This window comes from Schistocerca gregaria, chromosome X (assembly GCF_023897955.1).
Source record: "Schistocerca gregaria isolate iqSchGreg1 chromosome X, iqSchGreg1.2, whole genome shotgun sequence".
In the NCBI taxonomy this organism is placed as follows: Eukaryota; Metazoa; Arthropoda; class Insecta; order Orthoptera; family Acrididae; genus Schistocerca; species Schistocerca gregaria.
In genome coordinates, this window is record NC_064931.1 from 466,919,296 (window position 1) to 466,944,694 (window position 25,399).

At 42.3% G+C, this 25,399-nt stretch overlaps 1 protein-coding gene across 1 annotated transcript in view; it reads right to left on the reverse strand.

Annotated features, from left to right (window-relative positions):
- Positions 1–25,399, reverse strand: part of LOC126298894 (uncharacterized) — a 629,072-nt gene that overhangs the window by 86,354 nt on the left and 517,319 nt on the right. Inside the window, exons 7-8 of the mRNA XM_049990433.1 lie at positions 20,654–20,767; positions 4,327–4,431 (exon numbers count right to left, since the gene is read on the reverse strand). Of these exons, the coding sequence (XP_049846390.1) occupies positions 4,327–4,431; positions 20,654–20,767 (219 nt within the window). The remainder of the gene's footprint in view (positions 1–4,326; positions 4,432–20,653; positions 20,768–25,399) is intronic.

Genomic DNA, 25,399 nt, shown 5'->3' on the forward strand with positions numbered 1-25,399 from the left:
ATGATGGACGAGAGATTGGGTTCAATGGGTGTTCCTATTCCTCCCTTATGACCGCTTGAAGTGTCTCGGTTTTTTTGCTCTCCGTGCAACTAAGTGCCTTTTGAACTTCCTCTCTCACTATCTGACGAATAATACTTGTGAAATAAATTGTTTCCTCCATCACAGACATCGATAGGACGTTTTTAAGCCGTTCAAACTTCTTGCGTGTAATTCACTTTTGATGCATTGTCTCGATTTACTGGCACCATTTTATGAAGTCGTTTCTGTCATTCCATTTGTTAAATTTGCCTCTACGCTCACATACCTTCCACCACCTGTTTGGGTATTGGCCATCGTCGCAAGAGAACCCGGAATGATGTATCATGTGGTGGCATATAGTTGCTGTCATCGTCACGTCCTTTTCTTTCTCTGTCTCCGACAGATTGCGATCTGTGGAATATGGCTCGAACTCGAGTTTCTCGCCACGTAAACGGTCGCTCTGCCGTGGCCTGATGGGAGTCGCTGTGTCGTCGATAATGTGTGCTATCACATGTTCCAATGCCCAGCACCTGCACCAGAATAATGTCACGCACAAGAAGGTGTAATTAGATGAATCGCGAACACTAACTTCACTTAACGAAGCTTTACTCAGCACTTACACACACAGGAAAGCGGAGAGAACTGCCTCCAGCCAGAACTCTTACAGTAAATATACAGCTACAGAACATTCCTGTACAATGATTCCTGACATTTGTGGATACTTCTAGAATGTACTCGAACCCAATATAAAAATTAAAATTGCACAGTTCACGTGAGTTCTGGACTCATGACCCTCAATGCAGCAGTTTAGTATCATAGCCACCAGACCACGGTGCTACTCAGCTATTTTCGTGTCAGTATGAAGCCTTTGTCTTAGAAACAACATTGTCATATTCGGCTAGTCCAATCTACCTTTTGTGCGTTGGCGAAAATACATGTTTAAAGCCAATGATAGGCGCAAAAAATTACTCCGAAATTGTACGAAATGGTATTTTATGAAACTTTTTTTCAGCAGTTATTTCAGTATCCCTCACGATGCGTAAATTGTTGCGATAAAATGATTGACCTCTTAGCAGTAGATAGTTCTGAGAAAATAGAGAGCGTTATGATGGATACAGAGATTAGTGACCACAAAGTAGTTGTGGTAAGACTGAATACCATAAGAGCCAAATCCATCAAAACTACACGCAAAATGTGTCTATTTAAAATATATCATAAGAATTCGCTTGACGCCTTCCAAGACACAATCTCTCTTCCTTCTACCCTAACTATGTAAGATGTGGTTTAAATAGAAAGAAATATTATTGACGGCAACTGAGAGATTCACATCAAGTAAATTAATGAGACGGAACAGATCCTTCCTAGTACACAAGACAAGTCAGGGCATTATTGTAGGAGGAACCAAAAAAGCTTGCCGGATTTAAAGGAACGTGAAATGTCCAAGACCCTCGTTGTTTTACAAAAGCTCGAAATTTAGCGCCGACTTGAATGCTAGATAATTTTAGTAGTTTTCACAATGAAACCTTTCCGAAAGCTGGGAGAAAATCGGAGGATATTCTGTTCATAACGTCAACACACAATCAATAACTTCACTGACCGATGACGGCAACTGAAGATAGCGTCACTAAAGCAAAGTTACTTAATAGAATATTTTGATCTCTCTTCACCAAAGCAGATGCAGTAAACATTCCAGAATTCAGATCAAGAACAACTGCCAACATGAGTAACTTAGTCGCTACCCTCGGTATACTGTGGCCTGTGTCGGACCTTGCTACTGGAAACGTTGCCGAGCCCGAGTTATGCTTCTCATTGGGAGACAATTATGGGTTCTAGAAAAAGTGATCTTTCAATTGTATTGCGAAGTGTATATTGGCTCTTTATTATTTCTTACGCGCGTTTCGGTCTTCCGCCTCTCATCCAGTAGCCTCTTACGTATAGATTGTCATAGAACTCCTTTATATACGGTAGTAGTGAGGTTAACTAATTAGACATACTGCAGCACTCCTTTTGTTGTGTCGTTGTCTGCACTGTGTTTAAAAACATTTGTGTAAGCATCTTCGGTATTACAATCTGCTGAATTTGTGAAGATTTATGAAAAATTACAACAGTTGATTAAGAAACGTCGTTGATATCATAACTAATTTTAAGTGTAATCTCCGAAGTGTTTCTCTACTGTACACAGTACGCAGTGTTGTACAATGTCTTCATATTTTTCCGTAGCAATAGGGAAACTACAACCTAGCCACATCATCTGTACTTCGGTGTTGGCGCTGTAAATGATGGCATGTAAAGTTCTCTCGGCATTAACCAAACACAAAGTCTTCCATCGGATTTCCACATGGTATGGTGTGATTCGTCACTCAAAATAACTCGTTTCCTACCATCCATTGTCCAGTGGTGTCCCCTTTTCCAGCACCTCAAGCGTCGCTTAACATTGACTACACAAATATGTGGCTTACGAGGAGCTCCTCCACCACCGTACCCTATTCTTTTTAATTCCCTATGCACAATGATTGTGCCAGCTGGAATGCTGACAGCAGTTTGAAACTAACCATTGATTCCTTCCGCTGATAACATGCGTCTTTTTACAACCACCCTCCGCAATGCTCGACGGTCCGCGTCCTCTAGCACATGAGGTCTGCTTGTTCTTGAATTAACTGTGGTTGTTACTTCTCGTTTTCACTTCACAATCACATCACCAACAGTCCTCTTGGGCAGCAATACAAGGGTTGATCTATTCCTGAAGGCTTTGTTTCTTAGGAGACATCCAAAGAGCAGTCCACGTTCGAAGTTACTGAGCTCTAAAGAGTAGTCCACGTTCGAAGTTCCTGAGCTCTCCTGATCGACCCATGCTATTGTTAATGATTGTCTAGAAGAGAAGCATTAACAGCAATAGGTAATCTCTGCTGAAAACACAGTGTACTCCGCCTCCTTTTATACTCTCGTTATATCTTGTGGTGAATTCCATGTGACGTAAGAGAATCCAGATACTTTTCTTCACACAGTATATATAAGTAATAAACACGTTTCTTCCGCACTTCAGATGCTTTTTTGTTGCCAGCAGCAGATGTAAGCAAGGTGAAACTTCGAAGTTCTGTGTAGCAGTGTTAGCTCTGCTAACATTTCGAGAGAACCTAACTGATTTCTGAAAAAATTGGGTTATTCAGGAACCGATAAATCGATGATGTAAATTCGATTAGTACAGAATACAGCCTGCAGTGTTTTTAGAAATGTGAAGGATTATCTTTTGTGCACGAGCGGGACGGAGAAGTGTTTAGTGCTTGGTCATGATGGCACTATCTCGCAAAATTCAAATACCAGTATGATATATTCGAGAAGAATACGTTCAGTATATTTCTCTTCTCCTGTACCATTCGAGACTGTGCTCCAACTCTAATTAACCTCGTCGTCGATGAGGCATTCATCCGTGGCCTTCCTTCCTTTTCACGTCTCGTGAATGCACAGCGGATTACTTGTATTGCTGTATTTAACTATGGGAACTAACTAAAATGATAAAGCGTGGATTTCTGTGTTTACATTGTACACAAACCTTCATTAAATGTATTTCATTAGTTATAATAATTGTAAATTTAATGTATTAAAATATAGATATCTACACATTATCGTTGCCACTAACTTCTCTAAGAAGAGCTCATATAAACAACACAAGAGCAATTCAATTTAAATCTATGTACATTGGTTTAAAGCGAATAGTGGCTGTTTAATTTAAATGATCTGCGTACAAGAACAGGCATCATTCATTGAAATGATTTAATGCTGTTCCGCAATTATGAAGCTTATATCACAACGATAATATTGTTCCGTCGGGCGTTTGCTCTGCCTCCACTAATTTTAAATCCTTCGAACTAATAAACAAGAAGCCATAGTGACATATTCTAAATGACAGTTCATTGTTTTCCATCTGCAAACATTGTTCGAAGTTCTTAAAGCCCTCATTCACTGTTAACAATTATTTAGATGATGACAAATTACTAAAACATGCCACTTGTGCAACATTAAACATTTGTGTAAAAGATAGTTATTCTATGTACTGATGGTAGAGGTTATGGAATTGGAATGTATTGTAATTTATCAGTCTAAATTCTAATTACATATTTCCAGGACGAAACTGAGAGCTAAGTACTCACAAGTAGGCCTCATGTTTCTTAGGTTCTTGTGGCGACAGCAAATAAACATATATTCCTGCCCTGTAGTTCGCCAAGCATTGTATCGAACACGGTCCAAACACTGTATCGTCACCTTTTTTTGGAGAACAGACAAATAATAAATGTGACTGTTTATTTGTACCTTTTTTCTGATGAGATCCATTCTAATGTTTCTCAACCGAGCCGCAGTTTCTTCCACTTTCTTCTCCACATCGTCAAGGTCTCGTTTCAGTGTTTCGTCCATCGTCTGAAAGAAAAAAATGTGCATTTCTCAACTTAAGCGTATCCAATAAAATATGGATTATGCACAACGACTGTAGATGATGAAATTCGTTTACATCAATTGATTGCTCAAAAAAAGTTTTCACGCCATCTGCGTACTTTTGAAAGTGTTTGGGCTTAGATGCAAGAGAAACAGGGGCCGAATGAATAGGTCTTTTCCAAGTATGTACAGTAACTGACGGACGTCTATTGGAAACACCTGTCAACTCAAAATTTTCTGCTGGGTAACATTAAAACCTTTGTTGCTCCATCACGTCCCTTGAAACGTACGTGGATCCTCCTTGACGTGCACTCGGGACTTTGCATCTCAAGCCTGTCTGACTCTCCTATGGCGACCCTTCTGGGATCACCCAGTGTGTGAGTACGATTCTTGCGAAGACGCAGAGAAAGTTTCAGTTGGTCCCAAACACCGTCACTATCCTTCATTTCAGCAGATACTAGAGACTTCTCATTTCGATTGATACATGCTGCTTGAAGAAACGTGTTAGCGTGGTGAACACAGTGTGCTTGTGCATTATCATGTTGAAAGACAAACCTATCGCTGAAATTTTTCACGGTATGGTTGGAAAATATGTCGAAGGGTCTTGCCACGATACTGCTCAGCCCTTATGTTGACCACATCAGTAGTAGAGGAGATAAGTGTTTCCAGCACAAGCTCGGATTAGGGAAGGATGAGGAAGGAAACTGGCTGTGCCCTTTCAAAAGAGCCATCAAGGCATTTGGCTGAAGCGATTTAGGGAAATCACGGAATATCTAAATCAGGATGGCCGTACGCGAGTCTCATTAGTAGTGATACAGGTCCTAAACATGACTGACTCAGCTTTTCTCGGTATACAAGTAATAATACACTCCTGGAAATGGTAAAAAGAACACATTGACACCTGTGTGTCAGACCCACCATACTTGCTCCGGACACTGCGAGAGGGCTGTACAAGCAATGATCACACGGACGGCACAGCGGACACACCAGGAACCGCGGTGTTGGCCGTCGAATGGCGCTAGCTGCGCAGCATTTGTGCACCGCCGCCGTCAGTGTCAGCCAGTTTGCCGTGGCATACGGAGCTCCATCGCAGTCCTTAACACTGGTAGCATGCCGCGACAGCGTGGACGTGAACCGTATGTGCAGTTGACGGGTGGCCGGGTGGACGTACCGCCGAATTGCTCTACACGTGGGGCGTGAGGTCTCCACAGTACATCGATGTTGTCGCCAGTGGTCGGCGGAAGGTGCACGTGCCCGTCGACCTGGGACCGGACCGCAGCGACGCACGGATGCACGCCAAGACCGTAGGATCCTACGCAGTGCCGTAGGGGACCGCACCGCCACTTGCCAGCAAATTAGGGACACTGTTCCTCCTGGGGTATCGGCGAGGACCATTCGCAACCGTCTCCATGAAGCTGGGCTACGGTCCCACACACCGTTAGGCCGTCTTCCGCTCACGCCCCAACATCGTGCAGCCCGCCTCCAGTGGTGTAGCGACAGGCGTGAATGGAGGGACGAATGGAGACGTGTCGTCTTCAGCGATGAGAGTCGCTTCTGCCTTGGTGCCAATGATGGTCGTATGCGTGTTTGGCGCCGTGCAGGTGAGCGCCACAATCAGGACTGCATACGACCGAGACACACAGGGCCAACACCCGACATCATGGTGTGGGGAGCGATCTCTTACACTGGCCGTACACCTCTGGTGATCGTCGAGGGGACGCTGAATAGTGCACGGTACATCCAAACCAGCAAGATCTGTCCCCCATTGAGCATGATTGGGACTGGATGAAGCGTCGTCTCACGCGGTCTGCACGTCCAGCACGAACGCTGGTCCAACTGAGGCGCCAGGTGGAAATGGCATGGCAAGCCGTTCCACAGGACTACATCCAGCATCTCTACGATCGTCTCCATGGGAGAATAGCAGCCTGCATTGCTGCGAAAGGTGGATATACACTGTACTAGTGCCGACATTGTGCATGCTCTGTTGCCTGTGTCTATGTGCCTGTGGTTCTGTCAGTGTGAATATGTGATGTATCTGACCCCAGGAATGTGTCAATAAAGTTTCCCCTTCCTGGGACAATGAATTCACGGTGTTCTTATTTCAATTTCCAGGAGTGTACATGCCTCAGTCTTGGGATGATGCCAGGCCGTCTCCACACTCTCCCACCACCATTCGGCGATGTAGACAGCCCGATACTATCGATCCAGACTCCATTCGTGGTGTTCTCTTCTTCGTTTCTTCGAGCACCATGGTGCTTGAGGATTTGTAGCTTCTTCGTAATGGTCTTGTGACGATGGATACGTCCAGAGCTGGTCGACACACCCTTACAAGTTTCCTGTTACATTCTCCTCGTGGTACCTAGGAGCTATGCCGTATTTTGTAGATATCACTCACAAGAGGACGTTACTGGCCACGGGTGACCACTGCGAGGACTGTCTTCATTGTTTTGCGTATCGTGATAGCGGCTGAATGGTCAGATTGTGTCGCAGTGATTTATACTAATTTAGCCGGAAACTTACTGTTCTGAGAAATCTTAATACACCAGTGGTGTATTAAATGTCTTAGGGGAGCTTAATATGAATATTATGTCAGTCTTCAAGGGACGAGTCTTGTAAAAGTGTCTGTATCAAGTGAGACTCCCAAATTCAGAGACAGTTGTATTTACACGGAACATTAACTGTAAGAAGTAAATCTTGGTATCTATATTGTAATAAAGTGAACTAATATTTTATACGTTATAGTCTGCTCACATTCTTCCCAGAGCAAACCAAACAACTCACCATTGTGCCGGCGAGTATATTTTCGTATGGCACAGCAAAAGACATATATTTTCAGTTAGAGTGAGCGAATCAGTAATTTTCTTAGTACGCCCATTACCACAACATGTGCTGAAGACAATGTAGAGAAGCCACGGATAAACCATCTTGAAACTGTCAGCTGTGCATCCTTTCATCACTTTCACTGATGGTGTCCGTACGATAGTTGCACGAATAGACCCAGAGATAAGATGAAATTGTCAATATTAAACTTCCTATTGAACTGAATTTTGTACAGACTCCGACCAGATTCTTTCGTTCTTGTGCCTCATTCGGAGCACTCAGAACGGATTGCGCAAGTTGTTATTGTAGGCTCAAGAACAAATCAGCCACGCCAGGTAATTTCAGACACACCTCCACAGACAGGGAGCTCCAGCACTTTGCGATGTCATCAGGGTGAGCCTACGACTATGGTGTTACTAAGACCTCGCTATCCTATGTAGCCTCAGGCCTCTGTAATTTTGTCCTCTTGTATTCTTCAAATTTGTCTTCTCTAAACAATAATGATTTTTCGCTCATTCATGTGCTGGAATTTGTATTGATCGAATTGCAATAACACTCTACACCTTCATCAACCACCTATACCCTACTCTGTTCCTCAGTGCCGGCACAGAAGCTGAAGAGATAGCTATTAAATGTGAAAAATACAGTACTTAGAAAAGGAAAGTTAACTGAAAAGGTTTCAGACTAAATTATAGACACTTCCTCTGCTGTTATACGCTATCAGTGATTTTCACCTCTTCACCTCACTACAGTGCTAGATTTCATTTTTTTTCATGGCCTTAAACATCACACTGGTCTCAGATTTTTAAGCTGGGAAGAATATTCTCCATTCTTCATTGTGACAGTTCTTTTGAGACTATCACACCATGGTTGGAGTAAGGATTCTCTAACCATTTATGCCATCAGAGCTCGATTCTTGGAGTGGCAAGAAGTTTTACTTTGCGCCTTTTTCATTCAACTATACGTACTGTAGGCGATATCAACCGACAAACCCTTGGCATTTAAAAACAGATGTTGGCTTGTTATTTTAACATCAGGAATAAAATGTCTTCCATCGTCCATCATCAAAATCAGCATCAACATCTTGACATCCAAACTGGATAACGGCTATTTCTAGAGTTTTCGACTCATTACAGTCTTCAGTGATAGAAATACATGGTTGTCCGGGATGTTTTCTTATTTCATTGACCCACCTGCCATCAGGTCGTCACTTTGTTTCCTTTTTTTTCTCTCTTAGAATAAAACATGGAACTTCTTTGGTCCTCCAATAATCCATTCATCTACATGCATGTCGCGCCCACCTCTGTTTCACTGCTTTCATAATTACGTCTGTCACTCTAGTTTCTTGATGATCCACTTGTTTCTTTTCTTGTATTTCCCAGCAATTCTTAAGATGTGCTTCTCAATTTCTCCCTATGAGAGCTTCAGTTTTTGAGTGGAATTTGCATTAAAAATCCATCTCCCACTGGCACCGGTTAAAACTAGGAATACACGCTGATCGTAAATATTCTGTTCCACGCACACAGGAAGACTAGTTTGAAAAACTGTTTAGTTCACCAAAAACACTGCAGCTCACTTTTGCACTCTAGTTTACTACATTTTCTGTTCGTCCACTTATTGTTATCAGCTATCCTAAATTCAAAATTTGATCAATCAAAATGGTTCAAATGGCTCTGAGCACTATGGGAATCAACTGCTGTGATCATCAGTCCCCTAGAACTTAGAACTACTTAAACCTAACGAACCTAAGGACATCACACACAGCCATGCCCGAGGCAGGATTCAAACCTGCGACCGTAGCAGTCGCACGGTTCCGGACTGCGCGCCTAGAACCGCGAGACCACCGCGGCCGGCTCTGATCAATCAGTTTCTTGATATCATTATTAATTTGAACTCTTTTCTTCCGTACACAGGGTGCCAGAGGTATAACTCACGATATTTGTATTGGTGACTAAGGACAGAGTACTAAACAACAATAAGTCATTATTTACTTAACTTGCAGACTAATAATTACATCTATTAGGAGTAGTATGTTTTAAGGTTTCTTAATACTCCAAGTACATGTATCAAAAGCAAGCCATTGATGTCTATTTTCCCATGGGCAGCTGGTCAGGTGCTGAAATGTGGGCACGTGGCTTCAAAACTTTTAATCTATACTGACAGACGTAGCCCACTTAGTGACACAGTTACGACCGTGCAGAAAACATCAGGCAGTAAATTATGTGACGTGTTCGCGGGAATGCTGTTAGACCCAGAGAAAAAACAACTTACAGGCTGAAGTAGATTCATATTATGGTACCAGTGATCACAGTATCTGCAATTATACCCCTAACACCCTTTATGTAGATTATATATTACTATTTGTTTTCACCTCTTCTTACAAACTTCCTACATTTAGTTCCTCTATTAGTCTTGACATTATTTAGAACTAGCGACACATACTGCAATGCTACTTCGTCTTCAGTCACATCTTAAACAGCTGTGGTTGGTTTCAGCAGTTACAAGATCTTCGGAAAGCCTGCCCTCCGGGGAAAACATCGTCACTGCTCTACCTTAAAGTATTGTAGTCATAAAACCCTAAACTACAATCGCTATAAAACAGCAATGTATCGGTAAAAAATAACTACAACAATGTCATTATGTTAGTTTCTAGTATTTCATACTAACTGTGGTGATCTCACGTGCAGAATGCTATACTCGGGCACTGTAGGTCCCTGGTTTCATTCCGGGTAGGAGCGAGGGCTTTTCCTCATTGCAGTCTCCACCCCCCAGGACGCCATAGATCCACTCATGTTTCTATCATATTGAGTACTGGGGGTAAAAGGCGGGTTCACCACCTTCTCCCTCCTTTTTCCACGTTTAATGAATGCCAACACTCTTGCTGTAGTCAGGCCAGCAGTTTGTTCTTGAGATGACTGCCACAGACATTACTTTTTTACCCGAACTCATGATCCTATTGAAAATGCCGTCTTCTTCAATGTTCCACAAGCTGGAATTGTAGCTTCTGGTAAGCTTCTGCTGAGGTGACATTTTCAGGGTCCGCATCTAGCGCACTAACAGCAGTTAATGCAAAAAGATATTTTATATTCCCTTACAGAGAACTTCACACGTTACTATCATAATAAACTATTTTTTATTTAAAAATTTTGCGTAAGTTGACACAGTGTGTTTAGCCCTGCATTTGTTTGGTTTAAAATTGTAAAAAAGGGTACGATAAGAAAACACCAATCGGATTCCCCGTGACAGACAAGACCTTTGTAACGGCCTGCGGCCAAAATGTTCTAGCAGCGTTTCTTGAGTAAAAATGAAGTATTTTTGGTTTAATTGCCGCAAGTGTGCTATAAATGAACTCCCTAAACTTCACCTCACCCGACCCCTTTTCCTTCACTCGAATACTTCCTGAATCAATCTCCACACAGCTACTCATCACACAGGTTCTGGTATAATATCAATATCGCGTTGTCACACCAAAGATTGCAACGGGATTCGATACCACAGAAATGAGCAAGGGCTCGCCGCATTCCGCAAAGACGTATGGGAAGGGCACTTCAAGACCACGCAACTACTCCTCTCAGAATGAAGGTCAATATAGTTTCGATCTAGTAAGAGCTCTTCTCGCTTTCGAGACCTCAGGTACAACATTCAGTATCATAGAATAGTACCAACTAGTCCTAAGGTTTCAGATGAACTTGTAGTGCTAATGTTGAACGTTGCACCTCAAGAGAACAGTTTGTTATTTAGTGCGTCAAGTGATGGTTTGCTAGTCAATGACAGTTGTAAATTATCCAGCATTCCTATAGCAAACAAGTGTTTCAAAGATAAGTAAATATTTTATTCATTTATGAGCCTCCTTCCAGATAAATCAAAGAACACAGTTGTGGCTGTTCAAAAACAGTTCCGTCTGGTCACAAGACAGGGAGCACTGCTCTACCAGCGCAACCACGGAACCTAATCTTTAAAATTCCATTCACAGTCCTGTTGTTGAGAAAAATCATTTGTCCGTTGATTATCTCATCACCGACTGCAAAGTGGCCTCGCTACAAAAGCATCCCACTTCTTCATACAGTGTCTGAACCCTGCCTGCCCTCTTGCTTTCCATAGTTGTAATCAATCCCTTACAACCTGAATTGTAAGGTGCGATATCAGTACCCCGTCCACAAGATGAAAGCTTATCGCACTCATCAGACCAATCAATAACGCCATCCATCCTGAGAATTACTTACGCCCACCTCCTGCTGACGCAGATATATGTTTACTAGTTACTGTTTTACAAAATACACTTCTTTTCCCGCGACCACACACTCTCCAAAAATGCTCCCTTGTGTTCAGTTTTATGTCCCATCCACAAACTCTAACCACCTATTCAAACAAATAAGTACTCGACGTCCTCGCCCACATAGACACTTATCTACATCTGCATCTACGTCTACATCTACACACATACTGCGCAAGCCAGGTACGGTGCGTGGCGGAGGATACCATGTACCACTACTAGTCATTTCCCCTGTTCCACTCGAAAATAGAACGAGGATAAAAGTACTATCTATGTGCCTTCGTTCAACCCTTAATTTCTCGTATCTTATCTTCATGGTCCTTACGCGCAATGTATGTTGGTGGCAGTAGAATCATTCGGCAGTAAACTTCAAGTACCGGTTCTCGAAGTATTCTCAATTGTGTTTCTCGAAAAGTAAGTCGCCTTCCCTCCAGGGATTCCCGTATCAGCGCCCGAAACACTTAAGTGTTGTTCAAACCTACCTGTAACAAATCTAGCAGCCCGCCTCTGAACTGCTTCGAATTCCTCCTACAATCCGACCTGGTACGGATCCCGGACATTCGAGCAGTATTCAAGAACAGGTCGCACCAGCTTCCTATATGCGGTATTCTTTACAGGTGAACCACACTACCTTAATATTACTCTCCCAATAAACCGTAGTCTACCACTCGCCTTCCCTGCCATAGGACTCAGATGCTCCTTCCATTTCATATCGATGTGCAACATTATGCCCAGATATTCAAATGATGTGACTGCGTCAAGCAGTAAGCTACTAATGCTGTATCCGAACATTACAGGTCCGTTTTTCCTACTCATCCGCTTTAACTTACATCTTCCCACATTTATAGCTGGCTGCCATTCACCACACGAACTCTTAACTTTGACTTAGTCAACGTTTATTTTCCTACAATCACTCAACTTCGACGCCTTACCATACACCACAGTGTCATCAGTAAACAACCGCAGATTGCTGCCCACCCTGTTCGTCAAATCAATCATGTATATAGAGAACAACAGAGTCCTGTCACACTTCCCTGGGGCACTGCTGACGACACCCTCGACTCTGATGAGCACTCGCCGTGGACAGAAACATACTGGGTTCTGTCACTTAAGAAGCCTTCGAGCCTCTCACATATCCCTGAACTTATTCCACACTGTGGTAACCTCGTTAACAGCCTGCACTGGGGCACCGTGTCAAGTGCTTTTCGAAAATATAGACATACGGAATATGCCTGTTGCCCTTCATCCATAGTTCGCAGTGTATCATGTGAGAAAAGGGCAAAATGAATTTCGCACTAGCTATGCCTTGTAAAAAATGTTCATTCGTGAACATAAGCATTTTTTCCACTCGCTTGGGGCTATGTCCTGGACGAGACATTCGTAATAAATGCATGGTGGGTAAGGGGCAAATGCTGTAGACTACTCTTTGTAAAACAGAACTGGGATTCCATCCGGGTCTAGTGAGTTATTTGTTTTCAAATCCTTCAGTTGTTCGCCTGCGCAAGTGATGCTTATTACTATGTCGTCAACACGGGAGTCTGTCCGATGGTCAAATGACGGTAAGTTTGTAAGATTATCCTGCGTGAACGATTTCTTGAACTTGAAATTTAATACCTGGGCTTTCATTTTACTGTCACCAGCTGCTACATCAGACTGGTTAACAAGGAACTGAATTGAAGCCTTAGACCCGCTTAACTGTTTTACATAAGACCAGAAGTTTCTCCAGTTCTCTACCAGATCCTTTGTTAAGATATGACGGTGGTAGTTATTGTATGCTCCGCGCATTTGATCTTTTCACAGACACACGAATTCCTACTAACCTTTGGTTGCTATTTGCTGGTCCTCTTTTGATCCGAGAGTGCTACAACTTCTGTTTCCTCAGCATCTTCAGAATTTCGTTATTAAATTATGGGGGGTCTTTTCCATCCTTTATCCACTTACTGGGTACATAACTCTCCAGACCACGATTTACAATATGCTTACACTTTGCCCCTAATCTCTCTACGACCATCTTACTGGAACTAAGTGGCGTCAATTCACTCTCTAAGTGAGGTGATAATAACTGCTTATCAACTCTATGTAGCAGAAACATTCTTCTAGCCTTCTTGGCTGACTTATTAAATTTCGTAACTATATTTGTTATAGTGACATGATTGTCAATCCCCATTTCTATACTGACATTGTCTATAAGATCGGGACTATTTGTAGCTACAAGAGCTAAGAATTTCCGTTACGTGTGGGCTGCCGAGCTACGTCCTCAAGACAGTTATCAGAAAACCGGCCAAAAGTATTTTGCACAACTGTTGGTGTGTACCACCCGCAATGACTACAGAGACATCCTAGTCTATACTCGGTAGGTATGTCACCTCCAACTAACATTGCATGATCTGAGTATTTACTCGCTACTGATCATGAACTTTCTTTGAATGACTCTTGAAATATCACAGGGGAATCGGGTGTCCGCTAAAAACATCCATAAATTAACTTTGTTTCACCTACATTTATTATATGCGACCAGATAACTTCACTGTCGCTCACCACTTCGACCTCAATAAAGACAATACTTTTTTCAACTGCAATGAACACTCCCTCCCCTATGGGCTCTAATCTGTCTTTCCGATATACAGCCTACGACTCACTAAATATGTCACAGTTTTCCTCTTCTGGTTTCAGCCAGCCCTCGGTCCCTTGGTTATTTTGAGCACGAGAGCTTTCCTGAGCGCAGTAAATTCGGGAACTTCGTTACGAATACTTTGAAAGTTTACTGATAAAATTTTGACTGTCGATGTGTCTTTACTTTGATCGCGATCTGACTTCCCCCGGCACTTACCGACTGGCGAGTATTCATCAGAGTGCCTCATACTACCGACTGGCCTAAAAAATCGTCATGTGCACTCCGTAAATACTCTGCTACCCGAGTAGTTGCTTCCTTCGTGCAGTGCACCCCTGACCTATCAAGAGGAGTTCCACAACTCCAAACCCAATAACGCAGGGGTAACTCAGGTCTAGAAATTTGTAGCCAAAACAGTCACAGAGTCGACAAAGTCTTTAGTTAAGACCCTTCACTCGGGTCAAACAAGAGGACAATGCTCAACTAAAGGAACAATGCTCCAAACAGGAAGCCCTGTCTGCACCCTGCGTGCGAGGCCAGCAGTCTTCACCACCTCCACCAGCTGCCCGTATGAACTGAGGATAGCCTCAGAGCTCACGCAACAGGCGTCGTTGGTGCCGATGGGAGTCGAAACTTGCAGACAACTGCACCCTGCACGCTCGATACCCGCAAGCAGGGCCGCGTCCACATCTCGGACGAGGCTCGCTGGCAGACATAGCTCGTGCACATTGGCTTTCTTTCCATCCATGAACACTACCTGTCGAAGGGGCTCCATAACATGGTTAACATTGGAGCTCCCGGTAACTAGTAAACCCATTCCCTCCGTGTACCTGCTCGGACCATGTTGAAGCAGGCTACACTTTTTTCAATTGTTTACCAATTCAAAACACCAGTTCCTAAGCTTCAAGATGGCTGGAAAGCAATACAACATCCTATTCTACAATATCTGTTCCTTCCTTGCAATTCAACCCTTCACATGATTCACACTTCCCTCTAGATCCTAAACAATTCTGACAACTTACAGCCATTGTTTAGTAACTGACTTACTATCGACCACCAGAAGAACACATCAGTTCGGCTACAGCAGCTGTTCAGTACTCTTAACGAGCACCCGATTCTAACCCTTCACTCTCGTGTCCTTAATCAGTTTCTGTGTGACTATATCTACACTCCTGGAAATTGAAATAAGAACACCGTGAATTCATTGTCCCAGGAAGGGGAAACTTTATTGACACATTCCTGGGGTCAGATACATCACATGATCACACTGACAGAACCACAGGCACATAGACACAGGCAACAGAGCATGCACAATGTCGGCACTAGTACAGTGTATATCCACCTTTCGCAGCAATGCAGGCTGCTATTCTCCCATGGAGACGATCGTAGAGATGCTGGATGTAGTCCTGTGGAACGGCTTGCCATGCCATTTCCACCTGGCGCCTCAGTTGAACCAGCGTTCGTGCTGGACGTGCAGACCGTGTGAGACGACGCTTCATCCAGTCCCAAACATGCTCAATGGGGGACAGATCCGGAGATCTTGCTGGCCAGGGTAGTTGACTTACACCTTCTAGAGCACGTTGGGTGGCACGGGATACATGCGGACGTGCATTGTCCTCTTGGAACAGCAAGTTCCCTTGCCGGTCTAGGAATGGTAGAACGATGGGTTCGATGACGGTTTGGATGTACCGTGCACTATTCAGTGTCCCCTCGACGATCACCAGAGTTGTACGGGCAGTGTAGGAGATCGCTCCCCACACCATGATGCCGGGTGTTGGCCCTGTGTGCCTCGGTCGTATGCAGTCCTGATTGTGGCGCTCACCTGCACGGCGCCAAACATGCATACGACCATCATTGGCACCAAGGCAGAAGCGACTCTCATCGCTGAAGACGACACGTCTACATTCGTCCCTCCATTCACGCCTGTCGCGACACCACTGGAGGCGGGCTGCACGATGTTTGGGCGTGAGCGGAAGACGGCCTAACGGTGTGCGGGACCGTAGCCCAGCTTCATGGAGACGGTTGCGAATGGTCCTCGCCGATACCCCAGGAGCAACAGTGTCCCTAAATTGCTGGGAAGTGGGGGTGCGGTCCCCTACGGCACTGCGTAGGATCCTACGGTCTTGGCGTGCATCCGTCCAGTCCCAGGTCGACGGGCACGTGCACCTTCCGCCGACCACTGGCGACAACATCGATGTACTGTGGAGACCTCACGCCCCACGTGTTGAGCAATTCGGCGGTACGTCCACCCGTCCTCCCGCATGCCCACTATACGCCCTCGCTCAAAGTCCGTCAACTGCACATAGGGCTCACGTCCACGCTGTCGCGGCATGCTACCAGTGTTAAATACTGCGATGGAGCTCCGTATGCCACGGCAAACTGGCTGACACTGACGGCGGCGGTGCACAAATGCTGCGCAGCTAGCGCCATTCGACGGCCAACACCGCGGTTCCTGGTGTGTCCGCTGTGCCGTGCGTGTGATCATTGCTTGTACAGCCCTCTCGCAGTGTCCGGAGCAAATATGGTGGGTCTGACACACCAGTGTCAATGTGTTCTTTTTCCCATTTCCAGGAGTGTATGTGAGTATGAAACCTCAACATTCCATTTCTTACGAATTCCTCATCTATAGACCTTAACCCTTTGATGTACATTGTACATTATTACTGCAGACCTAAACATTCATAGGAAAATCCCAGCAGAGCACCAAGAGTATTGTCAGTTTATTGTCAGTATCCACGGCGACCTACGAGTAGTGCCCACTCAACAGCAAATCTGCCGTAAAAGCAGCGTCACCGCGATTTTATCTTAATCTCTTGTAACACCCATAGATGTGTTACTGTAGAAGTCCTAGATCCAAATAGAAGTGGCCAGCCCTACCTGAGACACTACTACCTACACACAAAAGTTGTCCTATATAAAAATGGCACCAACTGGAATACCTGCAGAAAATTCATTGATATCCAAATGGGAAAGCATCTTGATATTTGTCATGGCGCATCTTTGTACAGCAGACCCTGTGTGACGTAATATCCGCCTAAAACCCTATGAAATCGATCAGTCTACACTACCTCGCACTCCTTCCATCAGCTCTCTTGCATAACTCACGTAGTTTAGACTCTTGACTGGGATACGCTCCGGTATCACCAGCATATGCAGTTCCTTACAAGTAACGCATTGAATATAAAGAAACATCTAGATTGGTTCAAACATTCACCATCATAAGCACTACACTAATTATAAACCAACCTATAAAGTCCTGAAAGTACTACAAATCATTCCTTCATCTCATTAAGAAACACCCTACTCCTCACTATCCATTCATTTACAACAATAAGCCTTTAATTGTGGCCGCCGAGAGCATTTTTAGTCATATGAAGTCACCTTTTCTGAGTCATCATTCAATTCTGGATTTACCACTAGCCTCATGAAGACTAGTCGAAGCTGTAGCGCTGTCATATGTGGTGTTGAGTATACCAATGACCTCATATCCAAACCTTTTTTCTCAAGGAGTGTTATTACAGATTTAATCTGAACTTAATCACAAGCATTTTCTAAATCTTGGCTTTCATATCAAGTAGTAATTCGTACTCATCTGCCTAGGTACATAATTTCGAAGCCAGCTTGTCCCTTTGGTTCACAATAAGCCATTTATTTATGCGGTTAGTTATAATTTTAGAGAATAGTATCTGTGCTCTCTTTGATGAAGCAGAGTATCTGCAAATTTGTTTAGAGAATTTTCCTTCTCGGCGGACATTTTGTAATTAATATTGCAAGTACTTTTTGGTTTACTTTCCCTTTCTCTTTAATTGTTTTTGTTGAAATACCATCATCTCCAAAAAAATTTCCTTACTTCCTGTCTGTGAGATTCGACTCGCCTCAGTACTAATTACTTCATGACAGTCATTATTTTCATTACTGTCTATCTGTATGTCAGAGTTAAATAAATTTTCTAATTCTTGTACAATTTTCCCCCGTGAAGTTAGTTAATGTACATGTCTCCTGTCAGTAACTCATACATAATTCGAATTTCTTGGCAGTTTTTGCCTTAATTTTTTAACTTGTTATCTTTTACTACCTTTACTTAACTATTTTTAACAAAGATTTTTCAGGCAGTCTTAGAATGCACACGTAACTGTGTGGTCTCGTTAACAATGATCCAGTCCAGATTATCTGTTACGATATTCATCATGTGTGATGCTACTAAAATAGTTCAACCGATTGCCGAACGCAATATTCCTGTATCACAAAACGGTGCGAAACATCTGATACGAAACTGATTTTTACGACACTATTTACCGACCTTTTGGGCTACATATAAACTAGGTCACAACATGCACAATGACAAGCTCCTACCACGTGTTCAGAAAAAGTCTGAATGCAAACAGTTTTTAATCACACTGCTTTGTGAGAGCATTAATTAAATGACGTATGTGTTTAGTTGCTGGTAATTTATGTTGCAATGTCATTATACGCTCTACTAACATGTCAACAGTTGACACAGTAACAGATTAGTATTTCTTTGTAATGTACTGGGTTCATGCTTTCGCGTTTTGAGAAGTAAATAAAGTATAATGTTCTCATGTTCTTTTGTCTTTTAATAAAGTACCGCAATCACAGTTTTAGAATATTAAACACCTCAGATATTTTATGGAAGTATGAGCTTCCAACATTCATGAAGACTGCATCTTTACGCCTACTTTTGTTAAATATCAGTTTACGACATATATAACTCGGAGAGTTGAAATTATTACAGAATACAGTGTGCAACGAGTGTTTTTATCACTATGGCATCACAGTCTTGCTTGCGTTGACGATGGACTAACACGATAGTTCACCCAGTTTACAATGTCCTTTTGTTTTGGCTTGTGAGCTTAGCGGACATGTTGCCTTAAAAAAGACATCGTGAAGTCAATGGATACCACTGGTAAACTATTCCGACTTCCATTATGATCAACGTACCACTTAGCCGCTTCTACTTAATCCGTTGGATGCCTTGTTACATTTTTTATCTTACAGAATGAGAAGGTCGTCTACATCACTCACAAATTCATGAATGTCAAAATAATACAATGACACTAAAACTCCTGTTGAATTCGTGGCTGCCTCAGGAAAAAAAGTAGCCTGAAAAATATTAGAAATTCCTATTTCGCACTTAACAAATAGATGTCTCTTAATTGCAGTGAATCATGCATGATGAGGATTTGTGCTATAGTAAATTTTTCATCCAAACTTTTACAACTGCCTGAGGTCTTATCGCTCTTGAACTTCAGAAGAAGATGAAAAAAATGCTCTAGTTAAGTGAGCGTGAACTGTCGAGTAGAAAGCATTGCCGGCTTCCTTCTTACTGTTCCTTTTTGAAGTAAGATAGCTAATGATGTGATTACGTAAGTTTTAAGAAAATAGGGTAATTACTACCAAAATTCTTACAGCTTTGACTCTTTCGAATTCTGATGCTGTATTTCATAAGAACGGACTATCACAAAATAAAGGCGTATTTTCATATGTAGAGAAAACATAGATGAAGATATATCTTGAAAAATGAACTTCTAAGTTAAATACAGAATTCACCGAGACTGTGGGCGACACGTCAGTGCAAAGTTCTTTGGATGTGGTAAGTACCACGAAGTCTCATTCTGGCGCTGCCTTGTTACATGTAAAAGAACACAGAACTTTATTTCTGTATCTACGATCGCGAAAGGGCTATCACGCGATGTTCAGCCGACTCTGTCCGCATTCGGGAGAAACGACGTTCAATTTCGCGTCTGTAATTCAGATTTCAGTTGTCCATAATTTCTCTAAAAAGATTAGGTTTGTCGTTCCTTGAAAATTAATGAGTCGATTTATTTCTCTCTATCTGACCCTATGCTCCCTTTCTAATTACTTAGTAGTCGTCGTAACGTTAATCCATAATTTTTCTTCCGTCCAAAGGGGTACTAGTATATCTCCAACGTTACACGAAGACGTGAGTAAAATTTTTCACAGCATCTTCAATATTAATAGTGGTTTCCCTGAAAGAGTTAAGCGTACTGCACGATGCTCCTTTCTAAAACTTACTGGGGCTGATTTTACCACCACGTATATATAGGTGGGTTAAGGCTCCCTTGGAGTTCCGACTAGTGTCGACAGGACAATTACAATCAAGAATATCTGAAATGTTACTCTAGTGGTTAGTGGAAGTGAGTACACAGTGGTTTCGTCATATCAGGGAATCGCACAGTCGGGGAAAGCGTATCCCATAGTTTCCGCACTTGGTAGCTGCAACTCGAATTCCATGCAAAAATGATTGAAATCAATCTGTCTGCAAGATGGTATCTACACTCACCTATCAGTTTATAACATAATTATTATGCGAGACGTATATTTCATGTGAAACTGGATCAGATAAGTTACCGACACCCACTCTGCACTTCGGAAACCTCTTGAAAGCCTTCATTCTACAACCTCTTGAAAAACAGTAAATACACTCTATTATTAGAAACGTTCAAAATTAAGTTAATTTTAACCTGCTGAGTCCATTTGGCGAACTGCTTCGTGCGGTCGAGGAAGTTATTGAAGACTTCTGAAGCGTAGTCGTAGCGTTCAGGTATCTGCATGTCAGTTAACATGTACACCAACGCCTGCAAAAATTTTCATCTGTTACACATTCGTCATCTTTTCTCTTAATATTTAAGAATTGTGTTATGAGTTAGTTTAGGTAGCAAAAAAAAGCTGTACAATAATGCGGATAAATATTGACAAACAGAAAGGGTAAACACATTATTTGGTAATAAAACTATGAGATTTGCCGTAAACCACGAACTGAAGAGATATGGTTTTAATAAGAATTGCTACGTAGACATCGCCACTTGAAACAGAGTATCAAGACGGAGCGACGAAGCGTGAAGGCAGTATTGTAGCTCTGACTGTTAGCCGTTATGTCACCACGGCATCATTTTTATTCTCTACAGTTTTTCTTACTGATGTGTTATAGAGCATATATGATGATTTTTCTGACATGATGGAGAATTCCTGAGAACAGACTGGCTGGGAACAAACCATTCTTCTAAGACTTGCTGGAGCCACTATGTGGACGAATAGCACCAGTTCGACATGAGATCGAATCAACAATATGGCTTTAGACCTGTATAGTAGCATTGAGCCCAATGTCTTGGATGACTACCTTCGGTAACGATTCCTTGTGTATGAAGTACCTCGCGAACACATCGTTATAATCCAGTGGATTCATACGCACAAAGGTTGTGAGGATGGCGTTTCAAATTCTGTTAGTCAAAGATAGGTTGGGCGTGTTCTTCATCTGTTGCAGTGTGCTGTCATTTCAGTAATAAGCAACAAGCGCTAGGAGAGACATGTGTGAATTATCCATCGAACTCGAAAGTGAACGCGAAATGTGACAGAAAATTCGAAGAACTTTTGGTCTTAACGTCAAATCAGTAAACGGGCCACTGAATCTGAAACGGAGGGCGAACAAAGCGACAGCCAAAATACTCCATTTCGTTTTCCGCAGTCGTTTCACTGTGAAATATCGTAATGCAGTTCCTCCTTTTAATTGTCACACGAACATCAAGAAGAACAGAAAAACAACCGAAATCGCACAACATGGGATTCTATGTAGAGTATGCAAATGAGTTAGCTCCTCTTCTAGAAATCTAAGAGGAAGGAAGCGTTCCAAGTGATAGAAGAATGTGAGCTCATTGAAGAAACGACGCCTATCGTATGCGTAACTATAGACAACTGTTGCTGACATCAGTGTGTTGAATAATTTTGGATCACGCTTTATGTTCACGTATTATAACCTTTCTGGAGACCGAAAATATCCTGTCTCGGAATCAACACCGATTCTGCAAATAACGACTGTGTGAAACCCAATTCATCCGGTTCATCTACGCGATACAAAAACGACATATGTTGACAGACAGGTTGATATCGTGTTGACCTTGAGAAATAGTTCGATACAGCTCTCCATTGTTGCTTAATGAATAAAATTCGAGCTTACGGAATATCATATCAGTTTTTCAATTGGATTTAAGAGTTCTTAATAAATAGAACACTGCATATCACCCTTAACGGAGGGAAATCTTCAGACTTAAAAGTAACTAGCCCTCACGTGAACCGTGAAATAAGTGAACAAAGATTCTTCATCTTTCATAATCACCGTAGTTCACGGATTATTAGCAAATGAGATAGCTCAAACTGATGCCATTAAGTTCTGAGTTTTCTGCTTTATATAGCATTCAAAAAGTTTCCGATCATGTTCCCTGTCTTAAAAACTTGGCAACGACTAATTTAGTATAGGTTAACTGTAAATTTCATGACCTACTAGAGTTAACTCTCCAAAGCCGAACAACCATTGCATGATGTACGAAACAGCAGTTAGGGAACTCTTTTACAATAGACTGACAAGGGAATGGTCCAATCCGAAATGTCGAAACCCACACTGAAATTTTTTAAGCAGGAAGAATAGAACGGAAGAAATGGAGTGTCAAAATTTTAGCTTCTAAGACGCACTGCAAGATATTTTTAAAAATTGTTGAAGTTACTCGCTTTTGTCGCACGAAGAACCGCTTTCGACAGCGGTTTGTACACTTTTCCTTGTCTAGCTTGAAATCAGCCGTGACGAGAGGGAAGTGCCGCATAGTGCAAGTACATGTAGTGACTCATGCGAGTTAGGAGCAAACGATTCAAAAAAGTCACGTATCATTAATATTTTGAATAAGAGGGAGTTCATATCGACAGCTAACTTTTGCGTATGTAATTATTACAACGGTAACTGGTAGAGGAAAATAAATCAAAGCAATGTTTGATGTTGCATTACAGACGGCTTCCCATCAATCGCGACTTTGATTTATCAGTATGAAATATTCTTACACATACATCATTTTCTAACAAATCCTGTAGCACAGTTATTATGATAACTTTTGAATAATACATATTTCAGTAACAACGAGTTTCTAATTTATTTTCGATAGTTGTCACAATAAATTGAAGTGTCATTTGAATGACGAAAAGAAATATTTTCCTTACATTAGGCACGCCTAACTTAAGAAATATTAATGCTTGGCAGGCAGTTCACTAGATTTATTTAGACAGAAATGTGGTGAAGTAAGGAATGTTCTGGGGCGTTGCTCTGCTTATTGTGCTGCATACCGGGAATAATTGAACCAATTCGGGAAACGTGTCGATGCAAACTTCTAGTGCACAAATGAATGAAATTTAAAAAGACTGTTCTTCCGATAAACCTCAAATGGCACAGAGCTATCGGAGATTACGGTTTCCGATAAATTCCTTAAAAGTATTTTCCACAGTCGAGAAACATGGTTTCAGAAAAAAATACTCACAGAACGTCACTCGTACAGATATATCTTTCTACATCTACATCTACATCCAAACTCCGCAAGCCACCTGACGGTGTGTGGCGGAGGGTACCTTGAGTACCTCTATCGTTTCTCCCTTCTATTTCTGTCTCGTATTGTTCGTGGAAAGAAAGATTGTCGGTATGCCTCTGTGTGGGCTCTAATGTCTCTGATTTTATCGCCATGGTCTCTTCGCGAGATATACGTAAGAGGGAGCAATATACAGCTTGACTCCTCGGTGAACGTATGTTCTCGAAACATCAACAAAAGCCCGTACCGAGCTACTGATCGTCCCTCTTGCAGAGTCTTCCACTGGAGTTTATCTATCATCTTCGTAACGCTTTTGCGATTAATAATGATCCTGTAACGAAACGCGCTGCTCTCCGTTGGGTCTTATGTACCTCTTCTATCAACCCTATCTGGTACGGATCCCACACCGGTGAGCAGTATTCAAGCAGTGGGCCAACGAGTGTACTGCAACCTACTTCCTTTGTTTTCGGACTGCATTTCCATAGGACTCTTCTAATGAGTCTCAGTCTGGCATCTGCTTTACCGACGATTAATTTTATATGGTCTTTCGTCTTTAAATCACTCCTAATGCCTACTCCCAGATAATTTATGGAATTAACTGCTTCCATTTCCTGACCTGCTATATCGTAGCTAAATGATAAAGGATCTTTCTTTCTGTGTATTCGCAACGGATTACACTTGTCTACGTTGAGATTCTATTGCTATTCCCTGTACCATGCTTCAATTCGTTGCAGATCCTCCTACATTTCAGTACAATTTTCCATAGTTACAACCTCTAGATACACTACAGTATCATCCGCAAAAAGCCTCAGTAAACTTCCGATGTTATCCACAAGGTCATTTATATATATTGTGAATTGCAACGGTACTACGACACTCGCCTGTGTCACACCCGAAATCACTCTTACTTCGGAAGACTTCTATCCATCGAAGATGACATGCTGCGTTCTGTTATCTAGGAACTCTTCTATCCAATCTCACAATTGGTCTGATAGTCCATATGCTCTTACTGTGTTCAGTAAACGATTGTGGTGAATTGTATCAAACGCCTTGCGGAAGTCAAGAAACACGGCATGTACTTGGGAAACAGTGTCTATGGCCCTCTGAGTCTCGTGGGCGAATAGCGCCAGCTGGGTTTCACACGATCGTCTTTTTCGAAACCCATGCTGATTCCTATAGAATGGAATTCTGGTCTCCAGATAAGTCATTATAGTCGAACATAATACGTGTTCCAAAATTCTACAACTGATCGACGTTAGAGATATAGGTCTATAGTTCTGCACATCTTTTCGTCGTCCCTTGTTGGCAACGGGGATGACCTGTGCCCTTTTCCAATCTTTTGGAACGCTACGCTCTTCTAGAGACCTACGGTGCACCGCTGCAAGAACGGGGGCAAGAATCTTCGCGTACTCTGTGTAAAATCGAACTGGTATCCCATCGATATCTACCATTTTGTCATGTGTGCGACAGTCTAGAGAAGGAACTACAGTGCAGTCTTCCTCTTTCAAACAGCTTTGGAAAAAGGCATTTAGTATTTCGGCCTTTCGTCTGTCATCCTCTATTTCAGTACAATTTTGGTCACAGGGTGTTTGGACATTTTGTTTACATCCACCTACCGCTTTGACATAAGAACAAAATTTCTGCCAAGTCACATAGAATGTTATTTTCGAATTCGTTGAACGCCTCTTGCATAGCCCTCCATCTCTTACGATCTTGCTTGGCACATACTCATCTAATGCAAATCGTAGGATGGTTTTGAACTTTGTCCACACATCCTCAACACTATCTGTACTTGAGATAAAACTTTTCTGTTGAGCTGTCAAGTACTCTGAAATCTGCTTTTTGTCTCTTTTGCTGAACAGAAAAATC